We start from the raw sequence: 27,764 nt of genomic DNA, 5'->3' as shown, positions 1-27,764 counted from the left end.
TTGGACTTTCAGCCTCCAGACTGTGAGAAATAAATTTCTGTGTTTAAGCCACTCAGTTGTGGTTCTTTGTTATTGGCAGCCCTAGCAGACTAAGACGCTAAATGTCAAGATTTTCCCTTTTCTGGGTAGTTGTCTAAATTTTTCAAGTACCATTTGTTGAAAAAATTATCTTTTCTTCATTAATTGCCTTTACAACTTCATCAAAAATCCATTGGCAATGTAAGTATGAGTCTCTATTGTGTTCCACTGACCCATGTCTCTGTCCTGTCACCAACACGATACGCCTCAATTGACGTGCTTTATAGAAAGTCTTTGATTCAGGTAGAGTAAGTTTTCTTTGTTCTCTTTTCAAAATTGTTTGTTATTCAAGTTCTTTTGCTTTTCTAGATACATTTTAGAATTTGTTTGTACATTTCTACCTAAAAAACCTGTTGGGATTTTGATTGGGTGAACATTTATTCTATTGATGAATGTGGGAAGAATTGACATCATGACAATATGGAATCTTCCAATGCATGAAGATGATGCAGTGCTTAATTTTTAGATCTTCTTTGCTTCTTTCAATGTTTTGAAATTTGCAACATAGAGATCTCACATATATACTTTTTAGAGTTATCCAACAACAAAGAAGTACTTCATGTTTTTGGTGTGATTTTAATGGAACTTTTTCCCATTTCAATTGTTAATTGCTAATATATAGAAATACATTTGCTTCTTGCACACTGACCTTGTATCCTGTGACCTTGCTCTATACTTGGGGATGGTTTTAGTTACTTTTTTTAATGGCTTAAAACAACAGAAATTTATTATCTCAGTTCTGGAGGCCAGAAGCTCAAAATCAAGGTGTCCAGCATGACCGTGCCTCCTCCAAATGTTCTAGTGAAGAATTCTTCCTTGCCCGTTTCTAGATGTTGGTGGCTCCCAGCCATCCTTGGCATTCCTTGGCCCGTAGATGCCTCCATTTTATTCACTTTTTCTTAGAGTCTTTCAGATTTTCTCCATAGATAATCATGTCAGTTGTGAATACAGGCAGTTTTATTTCTTCCTTTCCAATTGGTATGCCTATTTCTTTTTCTTAACTCATTACAATGGCTAGGACCTAACGTATGGTGTTGAACAAGAATGGTGACAGCAGACATCCTTTGTTCTTGATCTTAGGGAAAAAGGGGTTAGTCTTTCTTTGTTAAGTGTGTCATTCGCTGAAGGTTTTTCATAGATATCCTTGATCAGATTGAGGGGGCTTCCTTCAGTTTCTACTCTATGCAGAATTTTTAAAATCATGGATACTGAATTCTTGTGAAATGCTTTTTCTGCATCTATTGAGATGATCATATAGTTCTACTTCTTTGATATATTAAATTATATTGATTGATTTTTTATACTTGAACTCAACTTGCATTCCTGGGATAAACCCTACTTTTGTCATCAAGCAAATAGATATATATACAGCCAGACTCAGTTTGAGAAAACTGGGTGGAATATTTTTGTGTCTACAGTCATGAGGGATACTGATCTGTCACTTTCTTTTCCTATAATGTCTTTGTCTCATCTTGGTGTAGGAGCAATGTCAGCACAATATGGTAAGTTGAGAAATGTCCTCTTTTTCTCTATTTTCTGGAAGAGTTTATACAGAGCTGGTATTATCTCCCCCTTAAATGTTTGGTGGACCTCACCTATGGAGCTAACTGGGCCGGGGATTTTCTTTGTTGGAAGGCTTTTAACTATAATTTAATTTCTTTAATAACTATAGTGCTACTCAGATTCTCTCTTCCTTTTTTTAACCCACTCAGGTTATCCATTCTTGAATGAGCTTGATATTTGGTGTCAAGGAATTTTTCCATTTCATTTAAGTTGTTGAAGTTATTGACAGAAAGTTGTTCATAAAATTTCCTTGTTATCCATTTAATGGCAGCAGGACCTGTAGTGGTGTTCTCTCTTTCATTCCTTATATTGGTTATTTCTATCTCTTTTTCTTGATTGGTCTAGCCAGAGGTTTATTAATTTTATTGCTTTGGTTTTTAACATGATCATTCTAGCTGTTCTGTTGCAGGCAGATAAGAACAGAGGCAGACCAGTCTGAAGCTACTCTAAGAATCGAGTCAAGACCCGAGAGAGGGGCTTGGACCAGGAGCTAGCAGTGGGAGAGGACATAGAAGTGACCATATTCTGGTATATTATGAAGGTGGAGTCAAGAGATATGACAGGAGATCATATATGGATCAAAACTGGGAAAAGGATTTTAAAAAAAAGAAAGAAAGAAAGAGGAGGTAAGAATGACTCCAGAGGTTTTTGTCTTGAGTGACTAACTGGAAGAACAGAGTTTCCACTGATGGAGACGGGAAAGATCATGGGGAACACGTGGCGATCAAGTTTGGGCAAGTGAACTTTGGAATGCTTCCTGGGCCTCCCAGTGGAGACAGTAAAAATTCACATGAGAATGCAGAATGCAGGTCTGGAGTTCAGGAGGAGGCCTGCACTAAAAACACAAAGTTGGAATTCCCAGTATTTAGAGCCATGAAAATAGGTGGAATGACGAACGTGGCAAAGGGAACAGTCTGAGGGGCACCGTGACATTCAGAGGATGGGAGACATGAGAAAACAGAACAGGAAACATCAAAGGGATTCAAGAAGAACTACACGACCACGGAGGAAGGGCCGAGCCGCGGGCGGGCGCGGCCACGGAGGAAGGGCCGAGCCGCCGGCGGACGCGACCACGGAGGAAAGGCTGAGCTGTGGATTAGGTAAAATGAGGACCGAGCACACGGAGGTCGCCGAACAGCTCAGCAAGAGTGGCTCCAGCAGCATTGCAGTGGAAACCCACCTGCAGACCGAACAAGAGAGACCAGACAGACAATACAGACCAGTCTCTCGAGGAGTTGGTCGCGAGGAGGGGAAGAATAAACATAGGGAAGCCAATGGAGGGAGCAGAAAACCTTTTAAAGATGGGAGAGATCATAGCTTGTTTATATGTTGATACAAAGAATCCAATAGGGAGGAAAAACTGACAGGGCAAGAAGCAGGGTGCAGAATTTCTGGCATGACATCTTTGGGTAGATGATGAGAACGGGACCTAGAGGGCAAGGGGGGCAGGGTACGGGACTGGCCTTGACTCATCCGCTACAAACGAAATGGCTGAGCTCAAGGGCTCGAGTGCAGCCAGGAGGGTGGTGTGGGGGCAGAGACAGTGCAGATCCCCTCTGGTGGCTCTAATTTTTCTAATTTTCACAGGAGGGTGAAGGTGGAAAGGATACACTGGAGGTTTATTCTCTCCTAGATTTGGCACAGGCTATGCAGTCCTATCAGTTAGCTCAGGAGAGGACCGGACAGGGCCCGGGGTCACTACGGGGAGTGGACAGAAGGCACACAGACGCTGCACCCTGGAAGGGTGCTACCTCATGTGAACCTATGCTCTGCCGTCACATGCTCTGGGTAACCTGGACAGGTCATTTAACCTGCACCTCAGCTCCCGCACATGAAAATGGGATCATTACAAGGCTCAAAGGCAGGGCGGTTATCAGGGGATGAGGTCAGTGCCCAACAGAGGCGCCATGAGCAGCTGTCCTTGGTCGTCTCCAGACAAGCCTCCTCACCCCCCTTCCCTGCACACCCACCTGGGGGTGGCTCTGGACTGAGGACCGCCCGGTCCTGGCTTGGTGCCCTCCCCAGATGCTGCCTTGCTCACCTGGAGCCAGCTCGATCTCCAGTGCAGTCCGAATGAGGGCCATCAGCGTGGATGTGAAGTGGACGGTCATGTCCTCATTGGAGATGGGCATGTTCATGCGAACCAGGCGCTAGAGACAAGGGGAGCAGGTCAGGGCCAGGCCTACCAGGGTCCCTCCACCACAGGACTACAAGGGGCTGGAGGCCCCTAGAGGCTGGGCTTCGCCTCCTAGGGGTGCTTCTGCAGGCGCCCAGGCAAAGTTGGGTGGCTGGGAGTTTTGCCAGCATTCACACTCACCCTTGGACCACACCCCCCCCTTGGAGCAGTCCCTCCTTCTCCTAGCTACGGAAAAATAGAAGTCCAGGTAAAGACTGTAGCATAGCACCAAGCCAGAAGCCTGGATCCCTCTGAAAGAACAGGCACATGCTTAGCCAGAAGGACCCCTGCCCAAGGCTGGAATAAGGGGCGTGGGGCCTGGGCTGAAGAGGGAGGGATCTGGGCTGCAGAACAGAGGCGAGGCACCCTGGGATGGCCCACAGACAGGAGGGAAGACCCCTGTCCTTACAGCTCTGCCCAACGTCTTCTCCTCCACCGGCAGCCTGGAGCACTGGACAAGGGGCAGGTTAGCCAAGAGCACAGCTCTGAGCTCCCACTCCCAGTGAGGCATCCCTTCACCCCAGGAAGGCTTCTGCCTCTCACCACCCAGCCAGGGGGCCTGGAAGAGGCAGCCAGCACCTTCCAGTCAGAAGGACCCAGAACAGATGGTACTGCACAGGGCCAGCGTGGAGGCTGGTAGGGAGAGGCTCAGGGCCATTGCACAGGAGTAAAAGTACTTCGGACCAGACTGGGAGCAGTGCCCTGCTGCTTTGCTCCCTGTTTCCGCATCAGGTGAACAGCCCCTTTTCTCTCCTCATTTTTCAAGGACAGAAGAGCGGGAGACAGATGTGTGTCTGTACCACAGACCTCCGGGTAGAGCCAGCAGCTGCCCAGAGCCTGAGGCTCTGAGAACTTAGGTGGTGTCCAGGAAGAAAAGTACCCTTGGTGTGTCTGGCATGGTCTCAGCCTGGGAGGTCACCTAGCTGACCAGGTAGAGCCCTAGGGGCACCGTGACCTACCTGTCTTCTCTCACCGCTCTCTTGTCGTCTACCATAAGACAGAGCTAGAGAAGGGGGCACAGGGCCCCTCCCCGGGTTGTGCCTGTCCTCTGCCAAGCCCACATCCCATGACAGAGCAGCCTCTCTTCCCCTCTAGGGGGGGCCCCCAGCCCGGCCCCCAGCCCTGCCCCCAGTGTCTGGGCCCTAGATCCAATCCTCGGCCTAGTAGAGACCGGGTGGCTAGAGACACGAGCCCAGACTCTGCCCCCCTGAATGCTGGTGAAGCCCCACCTGGCACATCGAATCGTGGTCCCAGGACCTCACACATCACCTTTGTGATGCACACCAGGAAAATCGGCTTTCCAGAGCACAGGGTCCCTGTAGACCAGCACCGATGGCAGGAGGAGAGGCAGAGGGATTCCTCTCTAGGGAAGTCAGGGAGTCGGGTCCCAGCCTGAAGGGGGAGCAAGCAGGTGATTTCCAAAAGAAGAGAGCTCTGTCCAGGGCACCTTCACCAGAGGCTCTCCTCTGCCTGTCCAGGCCCTAGAAGGGCAGGGATCTCTGGAAGTGGCAGAAGGACAAGGCCAGGGTAAACAGACAGGCATCTCTGCCCTGGGCCTAGGACCTCCTGGTCATAGCACCCTGAGCATCTCCTGGACCCTCCCCAGCTCCCCAAGCCCATCCATTCCTACCCACCCTGAGGCCTCCCCTGGTCTATTCATGACCAGAACCTTGGAACTGGCCAGCACAGCTGGGGAGGGGCCCTAAAGGCTAGCCCATCAGAGCCCTGCATGCCCAGCCTGGCCCCAGGTATCAGTGTGGACAGAACTCTCCTCCTTGGGAACAAAGCTACAGTCTTGCATGCAGGCCTCAGGCAGGCGCAACATGCATGCCAGGCAGGGGAGGGCTGAGGAGGACAGCAGAGGCATCTGCCGATGGCCTGAAGGAGCCACTTAGCTTCCAAAGGCTGTGCTGAGCCAGGTGACAGAGGGAGGCCCAGATTGAGAGCACAGAGACAGACAGCACAGACAGAACCAGAGAGAGGAAAGCTCTGCTGGGAAGCTCGCTCAGAGAGAGGGCGGTGGCACAGAGGCTGCAGACACATGCTGGTGGAGCTGCACGACTCAGGCTGGCTCTGTTTTCTGGGAGCAGTGGGAGCTGCAGCAGGGCTCTCGGTGTGGCGCGACGGGTGGGGGGTGGTGCTGGAGGGATGGGAGGTGCCTACACACCAAAGGGCACATGGGGCAGGTGGGAGCAGGCTTGGGGCTGGGCCATGTGACCTGCCCGCCCCCCAAGGAGGGAGGCCTGGAGATGTCCTTCAGTTTACCACCTCCTTGCCGCTCAGCCTCCTGGGCTCCTCAGCGATGGAGGGAGGGGGCGTGGGACTACCTGTCCTTACCCTGCAGCAGTCTCTGAAGCCCCAGGAATGACAGCAGAACGCCTCTCCCTGGCATCCTTTCCTTCTTAATGCCACAGCGCCTCCTTCCCGCTGTGGAACTTACAAAGCCCTAGGGATGCTGCCTCCCCAGGCTGACAGCAGCCCAGACCTGGGGAAGTTCTGCATGTGCGGAGCTGAGTGGGGGTTCCTCAGAAGTGCCAGAGGCCCTGCAGGCCCCTATTACCCCAGGCTCAGACCCAAAGGGCTGGATACCTCCACCCTCATCAGGTGCTTATGGGACAGAGAAGCTGAGTGCGGTCCTGAGCCCGGAACAAAAACAGCTTCTGTCTGAAAGGTGGTCTGTCCCCTCATTTCTGGGAAAGAGAAGGAAAGGAAAAAAGGCAGGTGGAGGGCTCCGGCTCCGTCTTCCTGAGCCTCTCAGGGGCTCTCAAGGGGGCACACCTGCGGGCACAAGGGGCAGGTGCAGACACCATCATGGTATCTGTGTCCCTCTGTCTGGGAAGGTAGAGGACATGGTTGGAGCAGAGAAAAGGAAGAAACAGTGAGACAGCAGAGCGGCAGACACACAGATGGACAAGCCCCGAGAGGAGACGGGAGACCAGCCCCAGCACAGCCAGCCTCGGGGTGCAGGGTCGGGGTCTACCTTGTATGCAACTCGAGCATGGCATTTCTCCCCCAGCCCCAGGGGTGGGGACATGTGTTTCAGCATCTCAAACATGTCATTGTACCTGATGCGCCCACTGGACACCCGGCCCAGGGAGGCAGAGGCAGGGTGGGGTCCACAGGAAGGGGTGCGGCGGGAGGGGGCCGGGGGGAGGAAGCAGACAAGAAAACAGATCCAGTTAACCAGCGTCCGATTACACGCCAAAAGTCAAAATACGTAAAATGAGGGACTTCTCTGCTTGACACGATCCCCTCCTTGCCCCTCCCAGCCTCACCTCCACACTCCAGCCCCACGCAGGGCAGCGGGCAGGGGTGACATCTGAGCTAATGAACATGGAGGGATGAGGAAGGGCTGCATCGGGGCGGCTTTGGGTTGTCAACTTCTGATTTTACACTTTTAGAAACCACAGATAATGCCAAATCAGAAGAGCTGCTTCACCATGCCGGGAGAGCCGGCAGACAGAATTACGTGACTGATGAGGCCGGCCTGAGAACCACGGCAGAAACATAGCTTTCCGTCACGCTCAATTTGCTTCCAAGTTAGCCTAGAGGCTAAAGAAGTGGAGAAAACTCTACAACAAGCCAGAAAACTAGAGCTGGGGGAGCCCCGAGGCTCTAGAGACAAACTTGACCGGTGAGTCCTGCTCCAAGCCCAGAGACACCCTAGGCCGCCCAGGGCGGGGCTGCTGCTGGGAGTCAGGGCTAGGCAGGAAATGGGAGATGGGGGGGGGGGGTGGAGGGGGCAGGGGCGTGGTGGGCAGCTGGGGTGGGGTGTGGCTTGGAGCCACTCTTGCACCCTCCTGTCCACACCAGGGACAGGGCTGGCCCCAACACACGGGACAAGGCTGCGGATCCAGGGAGGTGTCTGGGGGCCGATGAGTGTGTCTTCCGAGGTAGACAGGCCACCAGGCCTGCAGCCTCACCTCCACCCCTGGGGACACCTGCCTATGGGACCTGCTTGGGGTCCCAGAGACGAGGTCGGGTTCAGGCCACCCAGGAGAGAAAGGCAACAGCTTTTTCCTGGCAGGCACAGCTGCCCCAGGGCCTGGCCCTCCTCCCAGGGTTCCCAGCCTTGGCTGAGTGGATCGATCCAGAGGTGAAGCAGGAGGGCCCGTCTTTGGGCCTCCACTGCCTCTGTCCTCGCCTCCCTCGGGGACCAGAAGCCCCTCGGTTGTCAGGCTCTTCAGACTGGGAGGGGCCACTCCTCCTGGCCTGCTTGTGCCCATGCGCTCCTCCTCTGGGGCCCTTGGCCTCCAGCCTGTCTGACCATTAGCCCACCCTGCAGAGCCTGGAGGCAAAGCCGGGAAAGACAGCTGCTTCCTCGGGCACAGGCAGGGCCTGGCCCCCAGCTCCCACCCAGCAGCCGACCCCTGCCCTCCAGGCCCAGCCAGCAAGCTTCGTGTGCACCGCCTCAGAAGGCTGCCTCTCCCCAGCCAGCGGGAGGGGTCGGGAGATCAGATGGGGCACCAGAGCGTCCAGGAGGTTGGAGTGCGGCGCGGGGCAGGGCAGGAGGAAAGAGAGGTGAGGTGTCCTCATTCCCAAACCAGGCAGGGAGTGTGCGCTGTGTTTGCATTTCGGGCAGGGAAGGGTATGTCCCATGGAGGCTCTGAGTTGCAAACCTTGTAGGCCAACCTACGAGGGCAGTTCTTCCCTAAGCCGACGGGTGGCGCAATACAACGCAACAAACTGTACGTATCCTTACAATGAACCGGGCAAGTGGAAAGGAAATGTCACAGGTTATGGCAACCAGGGCACGATGAGCCCGTCCCGCCCGCCCACCCAGCCTGCGACAGGAAGAGGAGCCGGGCGGCTGGACAGGCAGCTCCCTGCAGGGAATCCTGGGGCTCAGAAAGCCCCGGGAGGCAGGGCAATCCCAAGACCATTTCCAGAGCCTGACGCGGGCAGGAGGCACACCATACAGAACCAGTGCTGGCCCCTGTCGCAAGCCCCCACTGTGCACGCACTGCAACCACTGGTCCGCCTCCCCCCGGGTCTTGTTCGCCCACCCTCTCTGGCAGCCCCTGCTCTCGCTCCCTGAGTTCTGGAGACCCCACGCCTGGCTCTCCTGACCGTCTCTACCTCCTGCATCTCCTGGAGTCTGCTGGCCCGGCTAAGGACCCCCTAGTCCCAGGGTGGGCACCCTGGCCAACACCGACGTTTCTCTTTCCTGTCCAGTCAGCTCCAAGTCATTTCTGCAAAAGAGGGAAGAAAGAGGAAGCCCCACTTTGGCCTCACCCAAGGTGCTTGCTACCTCACTGGACCTAAAGGATCATGACGAAGGGTCTGGAAGCATGGTGAAGCCCCCAGCCCCAATAATCACCCAACCCAATTCACAGCCTGTTCTCTGGCTCATCTTCTCTCTTCCACCATCGAATCCCTCACACGGCACCAGATGGAAAGTGGGGGCACCATACTGTCACTGCAATGCAAAAAACTGTCCTCGCTGTCTGTAAAGCAAAGTCAAAGCTCCTTGTTTATCCCAAATTTCAAGACCTTCTCAACCTGTCCCAGCCGCCCTTCCAGCCCCTTTGCAATGCGTTCTCTTCTGCATCAGACACAATCACAGCCCCTTCCCTTCAGCCCCGGCCCCAACCTCTTCTCTAGAGCTCAATCCATCCTGCCCTCTTCGGTTTGGCTCAAATGCCACCTCCTCTGACTCACCGGCCAGATGGGGTTTCTCCCTCCTCGAACACCCCGGGCTCACACTATGGCTCCTCTGTTCTCCCACAGTCCCGTTGGACTCAGCATCCCGAGAGCACGTGCTTGCTTCACCTACACACCCCTGGTCCCCAGCACACGGCGGATGCTCAGGAATGTTGACTGGGCAGATGGATGAACACAAAGATGAGTAGACAGATCGCTTACAGGTGTGATTGTGATTCTCCTCTCGACTCTCTACCCTTCACCAAGTGAAGCAACGGGGAAGATGGGAGAAGGCGGCACCATAAAGCAACAACCCCACGCCTTCTTCATCTCCCCACAGCAGGCATGTGTGCACGCACATGTGCACATACATACCCATGCACACCTGCGCTCACACACATGTGCACACACAAGCATGCACGCCCGTGTATACCCGTGCACACGCGCATTCACACACGTGCACACATGCACTGCACACACCTGCACACAATCACGTGTGCACGCGCGTACGCATATATACAAACCATGTGCGTGTGCGCACATGTACACATGTATGTCTGCTGCATATTCACACACGTGCACACAAGCACACACACGTGCACATATGCACCGCACTCACATTTGCACACACGCGTGCACGCTCATACGCGTACACACAAACCATGTGCATGTACACCCATGCACACACGCGTGCACACATGCACCGCACTCACACATTTGCACAATCACGTGTGCACACTCGTACGTGTACACACAAACCATGTGCGTGTGCGCACATGCACACATGTATGTCTGCTGCACACATGCATGTACGCATGCCACATGTGCGCACAAACACACCCGTGCACATATGCAACACGCACCCACAGAGCCATACACACATATGAAAGCTTGGGAAATTTCACAAAGTTTTGTTGTTCTTTAAGTCTCTCCAAGAACGAGGAGACAGCAGAGTGGCCACCTGGGATATAAAGCGGACCACATCCCTACATCTGCCACGGAGGCTAGGAAGGGCTCAAAGCACCCTCGCTCCTGTGCCCAGGACTCAGTCTCCTCAGCTGCCTCTGCTGGGCCTTCCCCTATCCCCTGCCATCTGGAGGCAGGCTATGTTTTCAGCCCAGGCCACTTGGGAGCAGCAAGTCTGAGTGTTAGTTGCGGGTCACATTTATGCTACTTTTGGACCATGGTCTTGTGTGCTATTTCACAGATGCCACCTCTGGGGTGACGCTTATATTTGCTGTCTACTCTTCCACAGCACTTTCTTTACCCCACTCCCAATGGCCCCTGCCTTCCAGAGGCCCCATTTTCAGAACTCTGGATTTGGGAAACAGTCTGAGCCCCCTGTGCACCATCACAAAACCACAGTCTGGCCCAAGTCCATTCCCTGTATGTCCAAATTCTGCTCCACCTGTGGCTGGACTAGGGGAAGCCCTGGGTCTACAGTTCATAAAGATTGGGGGGAAGTCCTCCCCTCTCACAGGCCTGCACTGACTTGCCTTTGTCGTGCACCTATGAACATACTGCCCATACAGCATCTCTGCTTCCCTGCAACACACCCTTTAGAAACAACGTGCCCGGTCCTCCCTTTGGCAGCACATATACTGGAAACAATGTGCCCAGAAACAGCAGCATCTCTTGAGACCACAGTGCAGATGACCCTCCTAGAATGAGCCTCAAGCCTGCCTCACTTGGAGTCTCTCCTGCTCTCTGACCTGACTGGGCCCTCCTGACCAGAGAACCCACACCTACCCCTGAGCCAGAACGACACTGGGCACTGCAGGGCCGATGTGCTGACGCATCAGCAAAATGACAGGACTCTCCGAGGCCACAAAAACGGTCACCTACACCATGAAACATAAATAAATCCATGCTTGTTCTGCACTGCGTGAAAATTATTCAGTTTTCACTACAATGGAAAACACCCGGAGACACTACAGGAATGGAAATGCCCTAGGGTTGCTGGTGCTACCAGTGGTTTCAGGACTTGCCCAGCCTGGGAAGGGTCTCATACAGCATCTTCTGGATCCTCACATGATGGGGTAGGGGCTCCGGGAAGGCTGGATGAGAGGAGGGTGGGGGAGCCCAGCCAAGCTCCCAGGGGCTTGAGGGTCAGAGAGCTCTGGAGCAATCCCCTTGCTGAGCTCCAATTTAGGGAAAAACTGTGGGCAGTAGGGTCCTCACCACGACGACACTGACCATCTCCTCCAGGCCTCTACCACGCAAGGGGTGACCAAACACAGAGCTGTGCGAGGGGGACACGGGCAGGCTGGGAGCCTCGGAGAGAGGAGGTGGGAAGTGGCTACACCCCATCTTCACAGTCTTCTCATTCCCTTCGAGCGTGGGAAGGGACGGATGCCCATCCGTTTACTGATGCACTTGGTTCATTCACATTCATGTCTGCTGAGCGCTCACCATGAGCGAGGCGATGAGCCGGCCTGTGCCTTCCCCAGCAGCCAGGTGTCTTGGCCCTTCCATGTCCTGTGTTGGCCTTGCAGAGAGCATGCCCTGAATAACTACTCAAGTATCCGCTTGAGAGAATGAATGAATGAATAAGCAAATGAAGAAGCGAGTGATGAAGGAACAGACAAATGGGCAGATGGTGAGTCCATGCTGCTTTGCTAGCCCTGAGGATAAGAGTATGTGTCCTGGGTGTGCAGGACTCTCCCATGGATCACGGAACACCCTTCTAATGCAAGCCAGTCCCCTCATGACATACTTGCTCTGTCTGGAAACAAACTACCCCTCACTTAATGCAACACAGTAACCCTTTCCCACCATGACCAAAGGGTCTTCAACATACTAGACCCTTCCTGGTAGCTCCTTTAATTTCAGTGAAAGTTCACCAAGCGCCCGCTATTTGCAGCCTGGGCTGGGGACACAGGTGCATGTTGGCTCCTGTTCCCAAGAGATGGCAGAGAGGGAGAGGCCTGAGCCCATTGGCGGGAAGAATGTCATTTCTGCCATGAAGGCCTCCAAGTTTCATGAGGATGGTGAGGCCCCAAGGGAAGGCCCTCCTGCTGTGTCCACACCCTCTCCCTTGAGCCCTCCACGCCCCTCATGTGACAGACCTGTGAGGAGACAGTACACTCCCATTTGGCAAGAGACTTGAGCCTCACAGACCCCTTGGAACCTCCTAAGCCTGGACTAAGGGTCTCACAGAGCATTTCTCCGCCCAGGGAGCTGTGTAAGAGCACTGTGGGCATGAGAAGGAGCGTGCCACCTAGAAGGGGACCTGGCACCACCCTCTGCGGACCCCGCCAAAACCTGAAGGGGTTTGACAAAACCTGTGCCACATGACACAGGTCTGAAGCCACCCAGCCCTGTCCCGAGATCCGTGGCACGGACCACCCTGAGGACCACGGAACACGGGGGCCACTCACCACGCGGCCGGGTCGTACTCAGCCCAGACCCGGATGAACTCGTCCAGGGGGTGAGGCCCTAGGATGGAAGAGTCCCGTGTAAGGTACTCAAAATTGTCCATGATCACGGCCACAAAGGGGCTCAACATCTGCAGGACAGGAAGGAGAAGGGGTGACGTAGAGAGACCTCAGCCCGCCCTCTACCCTAGCCCTTACCCTCCAGCCAAAGTCTGTGCGAAACCATCATGGCAGCGGAGGCCACTCTGACTCAGCCAGAGCCCGTCCAGCCCTGCTCCCCCCAGCCTCTGGGCCTCCCCTGCACCACCACCACCACCACCAGCCCCCGCAGCAGCCAGCCTCCTACCCCGGGGTTCTGGTCCCGCAAACTAACCCAGGTCCCTCCCACTCCCTGCTTCTGCTGCCCTACCCTAATTCATGTTGGCACCCCTCCCGCCCCACCTCCCATCACCACCCTCTTCCCCACCTAGCCAGCCTTCAAGGAAAACAGTGACTTTGGAGTTAGTAGTTTGGACTCCAGAGGCCAAAAGCTCACCTTCTTTTTTGTTTAATTGAGTTGAAATTCACATAACATACATTTAATCATTTTGAAGAGTACAACTCGGTGGCTTTAGTGTATTCACAATATTATGCAACCACCTCTCTAGTTTCAAAAATTCTTTTTTTTTTATTTTTTATTTTTTTTTAAAGATTTTATTTTATTTGACAGAGAGATAGAGAGCACAAGTAAGCAGAGAGGCAGGCAGAGAGGGAGAAGCAGGCTCTCCGCCGAGCAGGGAGCCTGACACGGGGCTTGATCCCAGGACCCCAGGATCATGACCTGAGCCGAAGGCAGCCGCTTAACCGACTGAGCCACCCAGGCGCCCCCCAAATTTTTTTTTTTTAAGATTTTATTTATTTATTTGACAGAGAGAGACACAGCGAGAGAGGGAACACAAGCAGAGGGAGTGGGAGAGGGAGTTGCAGGCTTCCCACGGAGCAGGGAGCCCGATGTGGGACTCGATCCCAGGACCTGGGATCGTGACCTGAGCCGAAGGCAGACGCTTGACGACTGAGCCACTCAGGCAGTAGAGGGAGCCACCCACCTCGTTCTTCTCCAGGCTGCATTCAGACATCACCTGCTCCTCGAAGGTGATGATGATCAAGGCCACAAAGATGTTGACGAAGAAGAAGGGGAAGACCATGAAGTAGACCACATAGAAGATGGACAGCTCCATGCGGTACCCAGGGCCTGGGCCCTGCTCCTCATAGGTGGCGGCCACAGAGTGTTTCAGGACCCTGCACCAAGGGCAAACACCAAGTGTCAGGGGGACCCCTGAGGAAAGGGCCATGGGAAAGTCAAGACCTGTATCACAGGTGAGGCTTGCATATCTGAGCCCAGAGATGGCAAGAGGAAGGGGATGCTCAACACTGCGGGCCCCAGGCCGCTCCCCAGGACCGCAGTCTCCTGAGGTAGACTACCCTCCCTATAGGGCTTGTTCTCAGGGCTGTTGGAGGGCCATCAACGGGAGGTCTCCAGGGACCGGAGGTCCTAACCCCAGGACAGGTGGAGGCCCAGGAGTTCTGCCCTGCCTGCTTACTCCTGGCTCACACCTACTCAGGCCCAGCTCACCAGTTCATACCCAGCTTCACCTGCCTTTAGAAAGCCCTGGGCTCCTGGCACAGCATTGAGCCTACCTTCTGAGTGGTGGTCCTCCCAGCCCCAAAGGAAGTCCCCAGTCATCCAGTGTGGCACTGAATACATACATCCCTCTGTCTACCCTTAACTGAGGCCAGAAGGGTAGCACAGGGAGACACCAAATAGACCCATCCTCCCTCTGGCCTTCAGCCACTCAAAAACGATTTTCAGGAGATCACTATGCTGTGTACTTTGTCTTAATCTCATCCTCTTTCCAGGTTGCCCGCCAGAAGGCAGAGCCATGTCTTACCTGGTAGGTGCAAGAGACTATGGTGTATTTGCTGGAAGACTAGAACACAAACAGAGGCAGAGTTTGGGACTCCCTGCCCAAGCTGCCCCTCTGCTATAGCATGATCTGCTACAATGAGCCAGTGAGCACTCACATGGGCCACCCTTCTCCTGTGGACACTGTGAACAGTGTCAGCAGAACCCAGAGCACCCGTACCCGAACCCTAACCCATACCTTAACCCGTACCCTAACCCATACCCTAACCCATACCCTTACCCCTAACCCCTAAACCCAAACCCTACACCCTAACCCTAGGCCCTAACACTAACCCTGGCCCTACCCTAGGCCCTAACCCTAACCTTAACCCTAGGCCCTACACCCTAACCCCTATGCCCTAACTGCTACGCGCTAACCCGTAGGCCCTAACCCCTACACCCTAATCCCTACACTCTAACCCCTAGGCCCTAACCCCAACCCTAGGTTGGCTCCTGAGTGCTTTGTTCCCTCGGGCTCGCTCCAGAGCAATACCAGAGGACTCACCTTCCACCCAGAAAGAAAGCCCGCCGTTTGGAACTCCGGAAAGGATTCACAGCAGGAGAACGCGGCATGCCCATCCCAGCGAACTCACACTTTCAGCGGTTCCCTGGCCAAAAAGAAGAGCAAGACACTCACGCTGACCCACGCCCTTAACCCCCACCGCCGGGAACCTCGACGCAGCGCTGGCACATCAGGCCTCCCGTGTCCCTATGTCCTAACACTCAGTCTAGGTTGGCTTCTGAGGGGTCAGTCCCCAGAACCTGGCTACAAAGCCCCAAAGATTCGGGACACCCGAGCAGTATCGGGGACTCAGGCTGCCACCCAGAAAGTAAACGCACCATTTGCTCTCCTGAAAGCAATCAGAGCAGGAGGACTCTGAATGCCCATCCCAAGGAATGCACAAATTTTGCACCCTCTAGCGGCAAACCCTGAGCCTCACAATCAACCTCACCCAGGCCCTCCAGACAAACCCCGGGGAAGCAGGCCACAGTGCTGGTACGTCGGGCCTGCCGTGCCCCTAGGCCCTAACCCTATCCCTCGCTGGCTTCTGAGGGCTCTGGCCCCAGAGGCCTGGCTCTAAAGCCACAGGGGTTGGGGGCACCTGAGCAATACCAGAGGATGCAGCCTGTCCCACAGGAGGAAGCCGCACCGCTGGGAACTCGGGGCAAAGCTTTCCGGGTAGGAGCACTCTGCGTGCCCATCCCGGCGAAATGCCACTTTCAATGGCCCCCTGCCCGCAAACCCTGAGCCTCACTCTCACCCTGACCCATGCCCCCCACTCAGATCCCCCGTCCCCCAAAGCTTGCCCCAGCGGGGGCAGATGAGGGCTGAAACGACCCTAGACCGTTAGCCTATCCCTAGGTTGGCTTCTCAGCTTCTGTCCCCAGAAGCCTGGCTCCAAAGCCCCAGGGATGGCAATAACTGAGCAACACCAGAGGACTCAGCTTCCCAAAAAGAATTCAAAAACACTACTTGCAACTCCGGAGAGCGTTCAGAATACAACTCTGAATGCCCATCCCAGCCAATTCACAAATCTGGCGCCCTCTGGCAGCCGACCCTGAGCCTGACACTCAACCTAACCCACGGCCTCAACTCAGACCCCGGGAAGGTCATCACAGCGCCAGCACATCAGGCCTGTCATGCCCCTAAGCCTAACCCTAGGTTGGCTTCTGAGTGCTCTGTCCCCAGAGCCTGTATCCAAAGCCCCAAGGATTCAGAACACCTGAGCCATTTCAATGGAGTCAGGCTGCCACCCAGAAGAAAAATGCGCCATTTGGAACTATGGAAAGGATTCAGAGCAGGAGACCTCAGCATGCTCAACCCAGTCATAACCCACATCTATTGGCCCCCTGGCAGCACACCCTGACCCTGCCACTCACCCTGAACAATGCCATCAACACAGACCTCTGGGAAGCTCTCCCCAGTGTGGACACGTACAGTTCGCCCTGACCCTAGGCCTTATAAACACAGGTTGGTTTCCTAGGGTTGTGTCTCCAGAGACCTGGCTCCTAAGCACTATAGATGGGGACATCTGAGCAATACAAGAGGACACAGCCGGCCACCCTGGAGGAAACCACGCCAATTGGAACCCCAGAAAGCATTCACAGCAGGAGATGTTTGCATGCCAATTCCAGCGAACCTCAACATTCAGAGGACACCCGGCCACCAACCCTGAGCTTGACACTCACCCTGATTCATGCCTTCAACTCAGACCCCAGCTCGCCACAGTGCTGGCACATCGACTGCCATGCCCCTACAGCCTAACCCTAATCCTAGGTAGGCTTCTGAGGTTTCTTTCCCCAGAGACCTGGCTCCAAAGCCTCAGGGATTCGGGACAGCAGTGCAATACGAGAGGACTCAACCTGCCACCCAGATGGATAACACACTATTTGGAACTCAAGAAAGCATTCAGAGTAGGAAAACTCTGCATGCCCATCCCAGCGTACCCCTACTTTCAGTGGCTGCAAACCCTGACCTTAATCTCACTGTGACCCACGTGGTCAAGTCATGCCCCTGGGAAGCATTCCACGGCACAAGCCGATTGGACCTGCCACACCCATAGGCCCTAACCCTTACTCAGGGTTTGCTTCTGTGGGCTCTGTCTCCAGAGGCCTGGCAATAAAGCCCCAGGGATTGATGACACATGGGAAATACCAAAGAACTCAGCCTGCCACCCAGAAGGAAACTGTGCCATTTGGAAACCTGGAAAGCATTCAGAGCAGGAGAACCCTACTTGCCCATCCCAGCGAAACCCCACGTTCAGGGGTCCCCTGGCGGCATACCCTGAGCCTGACACTCACTCTGACCCATCCCCCAACTGAGAGCCCTGGGAAGCATGACACAGTGTTGGCAGATGTGGCTGAAATAACCCTACGCCATTATCCTAACCCTAGGTTGGCTTCTGAGGGATCCGTCCCCAGAGGCCTGGCTCCAAAGTCCCAGGAAATGGGACACCTGAGCAATACCAGGGGACTCAGGCTGTCACCCAGAAGGAAACCGCACCATTTGGACTGCGGGAAGCGTTCAGAGCAGGAGTGCACTGCACGCACATTAAAGCACACCTGCACTTTCATTGGCCCCCTTGCCACAAACCATGAGCTTCACACTCACACCGACACACGGCCTCAACTCAGACCCCCGGGAAGCTAGCCATAGTGCCCGTAGATTCAGCCTGCCAAGCCCCTAAGGCCCTACCATAACCTAGGTTTGCTTCTCAGGAGTCGGTTCTCAGAGGCCTGTTTCCAAAGCCCCAGGAATTGGGACCACCTGAGAAGGACCAGAAGACTCAGCCTACACCCAGAAGGAAACCTCACCGTTTGGACTCCAGAAAGCATTCAGGGCAAGAGAAACCTGCAATTCCACCCCATCCATCTCCCACATTCAGGGGTCGGGCCTAAAATCCTGGGCATGGCACTCACCCTGACCCATGCCCACAATTCGGCTCCCTGAGAAGCTCACCACACTGTTGGTAGATCGGGCCTGCCACGCACATAAGCCCTAACCTTAACCCTATTTTGGCTTGTGAAGGGTCTGTCCCCAGAGGCCTTCCTCTAAACTCCAGGGATTGGGGACAACTGAGCAATACCAGAGGACTCCGACTGACACACAGAAGGAAACCTCGCCATTGGGAACTCCGGAGGCCCATCCTAGCAAACCCCCACTTTCAGCGGCCCCCTGGCCAAAATCCCTGGCATGACATTCATCCTGATCCACACCCTCAAATCCATCCCCTGGAAAGCCTGCCACAGTGCTAGCAGATCGGGCCTGTCATGCCCGTAGTCCCGAGCCCTAACCCTGGCTTGGGTTCTGATGGGTTTTTCCCCAGAGTCCCGGCTACAAAGCTCCGGGCACTGGGGACACCTCAATAATAGGAGAGAACTCAGGCTGCCACCGAGAAGGATCCTGCGTCATTTGGAACTACGGAAAGGTGTCTGTCCTGGAGAAATCTGCACGCCTATCCCGGCGAACCCCCACATTCCGCTGTACCTCAACAAGAACACTTGACAGTTCAATATGCATTTATGATAAAAACTCTAAACCATCTGGGTATAGAGGGAACACACCTCAAAATAACAAAGTCCATATATGAAAAACTCACAGCTGACATCATACCCAAGGGTGAAAAGCTGAAAACATTTCCACTAAGATCAAAAACAAGACAAAGAGGGCGCCCGTGTGGCTCAGATGGTTAACCGTCTGCCTTTGGCTTGGGTCACAATCCCAGGGTCCTGGGATCGAGTCCTGCATCGGGCTTCCTGCTAGACGGGGAGCCTGCTTCTCTCTCTGCCTCTGCCTCTCTCTCTCTGACTCTCATGAATAAATATAAAACATATTATATAAAAGACAAAAAAACAAGACAAAGATGCCCACTCTCATCACTTTCATTCAACACAGTATTGAAAGACCTAGCCAAAGCATTCAGACAAAAAGAAAAGAAAGAAAGAAAGAAAAGACGAAATCCAAATAGGAAAACTGTCACTGTTTGCAAAGGACATACTATATATAGAATTCCATAGAGATTCCAACAAAACTGTTAGAATCAACAAAATCAGTAAAGCTGCAGGATACAAAGGCAATATACAGAGACCTGTTGCATTTCTTTTTTTAAAGACTTTATTTGACAGAGAGAGACAGGACAAGCAGGGTGAGCAGCAGAGGGAGAAGGAGATGCAGACTCCCCACTGAGCAGGAAGTCCACTGAGGGTCTCGATGACAGCACCCCGGGATGGTGACCTGAGCCAAAGACAGATGCTTAACCGACCGAGCCACACAGGTGTCCCAACTTGTTGCATTTCTGTGTACTGATGACAAACCTTCACAGAGAGAAAATAAGAAAGCAATGCCATTTACAATTGCATCAAGAAAAAAAAAAACCTAGGAGAAAAGTAACCAAGAATGAGAAAGACCTGGTACACTGAACACATGTTGCAAAAGGAAGGAAAAACACATGCATGTTGAGGGGGCGTGTATGGGTCAAAGAAACAGAGGACGACACAAATAAACGGAAGCATTCGTCCTGCTCATTAACCGGAAGAGTTAATCATGTTCACATGTCCACAGCAACCAAAGCAATCTACAGATGTGATGAAATCCCGATCTGAATTCCAGTGCCATTATTCAAAGAAATAGAAGACAGTCCTAAAATTCATATGGAATCACAGAAGACACCAAATACCCAGAGCAATCTGGAGAAAGAAGAGAGCAGGAGTCACCACACGCCCGGATTTCAAGCTAGATTACAAAGCTGTGCTCATCAAAACTGTATGGTGCTGACATAGAAACAGACACACAGGTCAATGGAACCGAATAGAAAGCTCAGGAAATGATAATCACAGCACTTTGGGCAAAGTGTACTCATTAGAGTCAGTACATTAAAGGTATATTTAGACTTAGCTCTGATATAATTATTATTAACTCTGAACGAGAATTAATATTTATCTCCTGTTTCAACAGCTGATTCCAATAAATGCATTTCTTTAAACTTGTTTTATATAAACACATATTATTAAATAAGAGTGATTTAGAATCCACGTTTTTAAGAAATATTAAAATCACTTTAATAAACCTATCAGGGAAAAGAAACAGAGATATCAATCATCACAACTGACAGCATCACAAAAGACAATCAGACACAATCTCTGATCTGATGGAAGAATATAACATTTTGAGTAGTTCTGCCCAAATGTTAAACCTGTTGAAAGCTATAAATCCGGCAAGTCATTTACAAAAACACACGAGAGAAATGTCCTAACAAATAGTATGAACATGTAATCAATAAAGTCCACACTGCATATATTCCAACAGGAAAAAATACTTTCCCAAAAAATAAACTGTAAAACAAAAAAATGAAGGAGGAGGAGAAGGAAGAGGAAGAGGAGGAGAAGAAGAAGAAGAAGAAACCTGAGAAACTAACCCACACATGTATGGCCTTAACTTACGACACAGGAGCAGAAAATATACAACGGGGAAAGGACTGCCTCTTCAGTGAACGGTCCCGGAAAACCGCACACTACATGCAGAAGAATGGAGCTGGATCGCTTTCTGACAGCACACACAAAAATTTTAAATGGATGAATGACTTGAATATAAGACCGGAATCCATAAACCTCCGAGAACAAAACACAGGTAGTGAGTTTCTCGACATTGGTTTTGGCAAAGAGTCTTTTAGATCGGACACCAAAGGCAAAGGCAACAAATGCAAAAATAAACAAGGGGAACGACATCAAACTGAAATTTCTACATGGCAAAAGAAACCATCAAAACTTAAAAGGCAACCTACCCAATGAGAAAAAAAAATCTGCAAATCATATGTATGAGAAGAGGCTAATATCCAAAATATACAAAACACTCATACAAATCAAAACAGACAAAAAAACCTGTATAAAAAATGGGGAGAATATGTGAATACTTTCCAAAGATGGCACCCAGGTGGTCAAAAGACACAGAAAAAGTTGTTCAACATCACTAATCGTCGTCAGGGAAACCTAAGTCAAACCCATAATCCGCTATCTCCTCACACCTGTCGGGATGGCATTTGTCCCAGAGACAGACACCAGGTGTGGTCAAGGGTGTGTAGACAAGGGGACCCTGTGCACTGTTGGTGGGAATGTACATTGGTACAGCACCTGTGACAAAGAGTATGGAGGTTCCTGGAAAAATGAATACAACTACCACATGACCCAGTGATTGCTCTGGGTGGATTTATTTGGAGAACACAAAAACACTACCTCAAAAAGATAGATGCACTCCCATGTTCACTGCAGCATTCTTCACAGTAGCCAGACATGGAAACAGAGACCTTGGGAGCATTATGCTAAGTAACTCAGACACAGAAAGACAAATACCAGATGTCCATGGACGTTCCACATGGAAAAAAAAATACTGAATGCACAGATACTGAGAACAGATTGCTGGTTGCCAGATCCAGGGATGGGGGAGGAATGGGGGAAGGTGGTCAAAGGCACAATGTTTGGGCGCCTGGGTGGCTCAGTTGGTTAAGCGACTGCCTTTGGCTCAGGAGTCCCGGGATCGAGACCCACATCAGGCTCCCGGCTCAGCAGAGAGTCTGCTTCTCCCTCTGACCCTCTTCCCTCCCGTACTATCTCTCATTCTCTCTCTCTAATAAATAAATAAAATCTTAAAAAAAAAGGCAAAATGTTTGAGTGATAAAATGCATAAGTCATGGAACGTTCTGTGCAGCATGGAGACTAAAGCTAACCCTGCAGGATGGCGTACAGGTTCCCCCGCTATTTGAAAGTAGTTTCCTTCCTTCCTAGGAAGGAAACCTCTCACAGCAAGAATGGTGTAGACCAAAGGAGGAATTACCATTCATTTCTACAGAAAAAAATAGCGTGCTCAGGCTCCAAAAACGACTTCTCTTTGGCTTTTCCTAGGCCTCGGGACACGACTTCCTAACAGATGCCCAAAATAAATGGAGATGAAGCACAGCAGATGCTCACAGACACAATTCAAAGTGCTGGGGGCTGGACGTGGAGAGCGGTTCCCAGGAAAGACCTGGTTGAGGTGCACGCTGCCCCTGCAGTGGCTCCCCGCAAAACAGATGATGAACGCAATGCTCACTTTTCGACTTTTTTCATAAGAGCAAAATCCTCTTCAGGATTCCTCCTGTTATTGAAGCTGGGTAATGAAACAGATCTTTAAAAAAAAAAAAAAAAAGCCATGTGTACCGTGAACTTTTAAAAAGTGGGGGATATTGTACTTGAAAGTCGCTGAGGGAGTAGATGTTAACTGTTCTCCTGGACACGCACATCAGCAGATCCACCGTGAAAGGCACCTTCCTGAGCATGCGGAACACAGACGACCTCCTACCCCCAGAAACCTCCTCCTTCTCCTCGCTCAGGACAACCAGCCACAGCTGGGAGTTACCCCAATTCCTCTTTCTCCCATTCCCAGTATCTAACCCATCAGCAAATCCGGTGAGCTCCTTCTTAAACGTACCCAGAATAGGACTGACCACTCCTTCCAAGGCCACCTATCTGGTCCACACTAGAGGCCATCTCTTGCCTGAGTTCCTGGAAAAGCTTCATCATGGACCTCCCCTGCCCATCCTCAATCCTCTGTCATCTATTCTCAACACTGTAGCCAGGATGGCCCAGTGAAACAGGGTCCCATGGGGTCACAGCACTGCAATGGCTTTCTGTCTCCCTCTGTCACCTCCCTGAGGTGATGTCCTAAGCTGTCTCCCGTGGCCACAGGGCCTTCTTGCTACTTCTGGACATACCTGGTATGCTCCTGCCTCAGGACTTTTGCACGTGCTTTCCTTCCATTTAGAGTGCTCTTGATGTGCTATCACTCACCTTCTTTAGATCTTGACTCAAGGATCACCTTCCCAGTGAAGTCCCACCTGGCTCTATGTGAATAGCAAGCACCACCCTTACCTCCCCTGCAGCACCCCAGCCCCGTCTCCTGCTCCGTATTTCCGTAGCAGTTATCACAGTCACCAGTCCATCTCGGCAGGGCAGAAACGAAGGCCTACACTGACGCTTTCACCACTGACTCCCTCCGATTTCCTGGTCCAAAGCCCCGGGGGAAAAGGTGCCCCAGGGCTCTTGCACAGCCAGGATGCCAAGGACCAGGGGTCCATCGACTGCACCCTGAACACTATCAGGAAAATGAGCCACATGAGGAATCCACCTGCCCATGAGACCTGAAGCCAGACACCTTCCTCAATTACAGGTGAGCACTCACACTTCCTCTCCTTGCCTGAGGTGCTCATCTGAGAAAGCTGAGCAGAGACCCATCCCAGGATCCAACTCTCCCTCTGGCCAAGGTCCTGGGAAACAGACATCTCTCCTCCCTGCACCAACCACCTGGGATTGACGTCCGGAATACTCCTGCGGTCAGGCAGAGTGGTGCACCTGTCCCTCTTTCCTGCGATATCATCACAAACCAGGCTGTGCTGCACATTTTCCAGGAAGGAGCCTGCAGCGGCATCAACAGGCCGACCAGGCTCGGCCTCAGTCTCGCACATCAGGCCCCATGCAGAAGTAGAACTGCACGATACTGGTGTCCTGTGTGGCCTCGGAACCTAACGGTAGGAGCTGAGATTTCAGTTCCAGATGAAAAGTGACCTCTTGCACACAGCACAGGAATGTGGAGAGGATTTCTCAGGGGTGGGGCTCTGGAAGAACTGCTTCTGCTGACTGAATTCACACACACCAGGCAGAGGACATCTGCTGTGCCTCCTCTGAGGAAGCAGGGGCACAATGGGCAAGAATCGATAATGCTGCCTGTGGGCTGCTTCCCACCAACCACCCTGCTGAGCCGAGGGCTCAAGCACCAAACAGGAAGCAACTCTCTCATCACATCTGCAGCAGGAGGGCTGGCCAGGGAGTACAGCCCAGTCCCTGTCCCTGTAGCAAGCTGGCCTGCCCATCATGAGCAATGGTCCACCACCACGGCATCACAACCTCCCAGCTATCTGATCCGACTACCCTGCCAGGCTCAGACCTGCTCACACAGTGAGTCATAAGACCCAGCGACGTCTTTCCACTGCAACTCAATGCTTCTCACAGAGAAGCAAACTCCAGCCTCACAAATGTGCTCACCATTAGCTCTGGAATTCCCTGGGTGGCGTCTACACTGGCCCACACAGGTGTCCCATCCAGACCACTCCACAAGTACCCTAGGGTTTCAAGCCACTTTCAAACTGCCCTTAGAAAGGCAGGAACTAGCTCGATTAGGCACACCAGCCAAGTGACTCGATGTGCTGGAAACTCGGACAACATCCTCGCTGAACACCAAGGCTTCCAAGTCCGAGCTTCAAACCTTCGCTCACTGGGCATTGAGCACCATGTCGGCATCAACACTGGTCTTGCAATTCACTTGTCTCCCATTCCTTAAAATCAGAAACCAAGCTCCAGTCACCACTCTATTTTCCCTCCAGAAAAAATAAGGCAAATGACAGAATAAAACACTATGTGTGCACAGCACACTTCTAATCGAAATATAATTCCTTGGTCTTTCTCATACGGGCAGCCCTACATTACCCATACTAATGAGAGAGGCCACGAGTTCAATCATTTATATATATATATTTGATCTTGTGTTTTTCTTTACGATATTTGTATCTCAAAGTCAATGTCTATATTGTTTTCTCAAAATAATAATAATAATAATAATAATAATGACATGGTCACATAAGGGTCTGGATCTCCATAGCCACACAACATGGCTTGGTCCAGATAAGGATGAAGACACTACCTCAGCCCACGAAGTGAAGCCCTTTCCCTCAGGGATCCCGACATGCCTCACAGTATGATGAGTTCCTTTGCTACGTGGAGTTGTCCAAGTACAAAGGATGCAGGCACCCTCCAGGATTCCTTCCATTTTCTTCACAAATTCCCCAGCTCAAGTCACAAGTGACTCACCGGGTCAAGCTTCCAGAGCCCAGGATGGGCCACCAGGTAAGCAGCCCCCTCAGGGAAGGCTAACAGGGGGCTCGATTTCCGTTGGGAGCACGATGCACCACTCCACGAGCTCCTGAAAAACCTACACTCCTTCTCCATGTGCCCCTCTCACAAAGGGCAGGGCACCTTGTTACAGCTCTGAGGCTGTGTTTTACTTTAAAACATGATTTCTAGTATCGGAATGTGGTTCATGGAAGAGGAAAACATGAACACCCACCAAGCATTCTCATAATATTTCGGAAGATTATTTTCCCACTGTTTAATTAAATCGAGATATAAAAACACACAGATAGCCCCTTCCACTAGCAGGTATGATTCACTTTGGTGATGGAAAGAAGAGCAGGAAATAAAAGAGTAACAGATGTTCCGATGACCCGTCATTTCCATAATCAAAATTTTGAAACTTCACACACACTCAAAGAAAGAAGCTCAAACAAACGTCTTGGCCTGGCACCTCTGAGACGTCTGAACTGGAGTGACAGGGACAGACGATGATGTCGTGTATGTTGGGTGAGGCTGGTGGCACAGAAGAAGGTGCTCGGCCAGCTCTCCACCTGGGCCTCACCTGTCCTCAGCCAGGAACCTCCTCACGGCCCTCCACCTGTCACCACTCTGACTTGGGAGACCCAAAGCCACCCCTGGAGCCCGCCCTGCCGACACCCTTCTGCTCGATGCACTCAGCTCTCCTCTGAGACCCCTGTCAGCTTTACCCAGACCTGGAACTCCCCCATCCGCTGCACAGCTCCAGGACTCCCCTCTTCTTCCAAAATGACACTGGCCCAAGGCTTTCATGAGAAAGGTGGAAGGCTACCCAATGAATGGTTCACTACTTTCCCCTTCTGTCGTATTTCTCTCCAATTACCTTCCTACCTGGGCAAACTGTAAGGAACGTATCAATGGAACATGGACATGCTATGAGACCTGCTTCTTTCATTGCAGCCTTCTGAGGACTCCTTGTACAATAAAACACCGTATCCTATGACGGGGGGGGGGGTTAAAACCTTTATTCACAGAATAACACAGCCCAAATCACCTCATTTTTAATTGCTCTTCATCAGGCAGAACAGTTTCTGTGGAAAAAGCCTTTCCATAGATATTAGATGCCAGCAATTTCATAAGGAGTCAATGGAAGCTCTGTGGGATAACCTGACTCACCTAGGGTCAGGCAAGCAGTTCCAGAACTCAACCCAGTGCTCCTGACGCCAAGCCCCTTGATGCCACCAGCATCCAGAATTCTCAAAGACTCTCCTTCTGACTCCACCACCAAAGAAGCTACAGAGAAAATCAGCATGTCAAAATATCTAGATGACACATATAGAAAAACTAGAAAGTCAAGCTCAACTTTTTTTTTTTTAAAGATTTTATTTATTTATTTGACAGAGAGAGACACAGCGAGACAGGGAACACAAGCGGGGGGAGTGGGAGAGGGAGAAGCAGGCTTCCCACGGAGCAGGGAGCCCGATGCGGGGCTCGATCCCAGGACCCCGGGATCATGACCTGAGCCGAAGGCAGACGCTTAATGACCGAGCCACCCAGGCGCCCCTCAAGCTCAACTTTTAAACAGTAAAAGGCTGCTTTGAATAATTTTGATTTTTCCCTCGACCCTAATTGTAACTCTTCTGATGAAAAGACTAATCAATTATGAAACATCACCTTTGACAAATGACAAGACATCATCCGAGTCTGTATCCTACGACAAAAAGCCAACTAACTCTAGATGCTGGCCACTCAACCATATCCTAGGCCCAAATGAATAAACGCTGTTAGATGAAGGAACAAATGATATGTTAAAAACACACAAAGAGTAAATTTCACCTTCCCTTTCTAATAAAGGTTACTTCTAGGAAACAGATAATCAGAATCTATTTTGTAAGCAGTAAGTGAATAGAGAAAATGGGATCCCCTGCACCTGCAATCTTCTACCTGCAGGGAAATTAACTAACTCCTGCACCAAATGGAGAATGCTGACAGCTACTGAAGTTTTACTTCATGGCTCAACTAGAGAAAAGAGGAAAGCCCAGGAGGTTTGGGGTTCACGAGAGGTTTTACCTCCTGTCCTGACATGATGATGACACTGTGCCAAATGGACCTGCTGCTTTCTCTGAACGCTGACATCCTGTGACAAGCTGCATCACTGACTCACATGCTGATGTTCAGAACTTCAGGTCTCCTGGAGCCAGAGCAGAGAAGTGCTGTCGGGTGGGGATGAGAAGGCACCTCCGACCTATGGCCTGCAAACCTGCTCCGGTTTCTGGGAGAAGGGGAAACACATGCTTGTTTTTTAAGTAGTCATTATCTTCATTCTAGTGTAGACCAATGACTTTGACATTTTTGGAAAAGCGAAATTACTCTTCCAAATGAACACCTCAACTCATCTGTTCCTCATGCAACTTGAGTGGAGTCTGGTTTACTCCAGCCTCCAGGCCGCCACCTGGAGGATCCTCCTGCACCACCCAGTCAGCCCATTACCACCATCCCCAGGGGACACGGGGCACAATGCTGAAGTTGGGGGATGACTCTGGGGCTTGTTGCCACCGCACCTGTGCCTGGGGGA

At 51.9% G+C, this 27,764-nt stretch overlaps 1 protein-coding gene and 1 long non-coding RNA gene across 3 annotated transcripts in view; one reads left to right on the top strand and one right to left on the bottom strand.

The window, feature by feature from the left end:
- Positions 1 to 2,806: 2,806 nt before the first annotated feature.
- Positions 2,807 to 27,764, bottom strand: part of LOC118356327 (voltage-dependent N-type calcium channel subunit alpha-1B-like) — a 50,585-nt gene continuing 25,627 nt past the window's right edge. Inside the window, exons 2-7 of one of the 2 annotated variants that reach the window (XM_035724265.1) lie at positions 27,260 to 27,461; positions 15,285 to 15,387; positions 13,923 to 14,115; positions 12,841 to 12,968; positions 3,683 to 3,791; positions 2,807 to 2,821 (exon numbers count right to left, since the gene is read on the bottom strand). In XM_035724265.1, coding sequence (XP_035580158.1) covers positions 3,776 to 3,791; positions 12,841 to 12,968; positions 13,923 to 14,115; positions 15,285 to 15,358 — 411 coding nt within the window. In that variant the 5' untranslated portion in view covers positions 15,359 to 15,387; positions 27,260 to 27,461 and the 3' untranslated portion in view covers positions 2,807 to 2,821; positions 3,683 to 3,775. Of the gene's footprint in view, positions 2,822 to 3,437; positions 3,792 to 12,840; positions 12,969 to 13,922; positions 14,116 to 15,284; positions 15,388 to 27,259; positions 27,462 to 27,764 lie in introns of those variants that run through there. The other variant, XM_035724264.1, reaches the window with a different exon arrangement.
- LOC118356329 lies at positions 4,683 to 9,908 on the top strand. The gene is made up of 3 exons (XR_004819657.1): positions 4,683 to 4,748; positions 7,219 to 7,451; positions 8,993 to 9,908. It is a non-coding gene; the product is annotated as an uncharacterized LOC118356329 (long non-coding RNA).

This window comes from Zalophus californianus, chromosome 15, assembly GCF_009762305.2.
Source record: "Zalophus californianus isolate mZalCal1 chromosome 15, mZalCal1.pri.v2, whole genome shotgun sequence".
Classification (NCBI taxonomy): domain Eukaryota; kingdom Metazoa; phylum Chordata; class Mammalia; order Carnivora; family Otariidae; genus Zalophus; species Zalophus californianus.
This window is presented reverse-complemented; position numbering and strand designations above follow the sequence as displayed.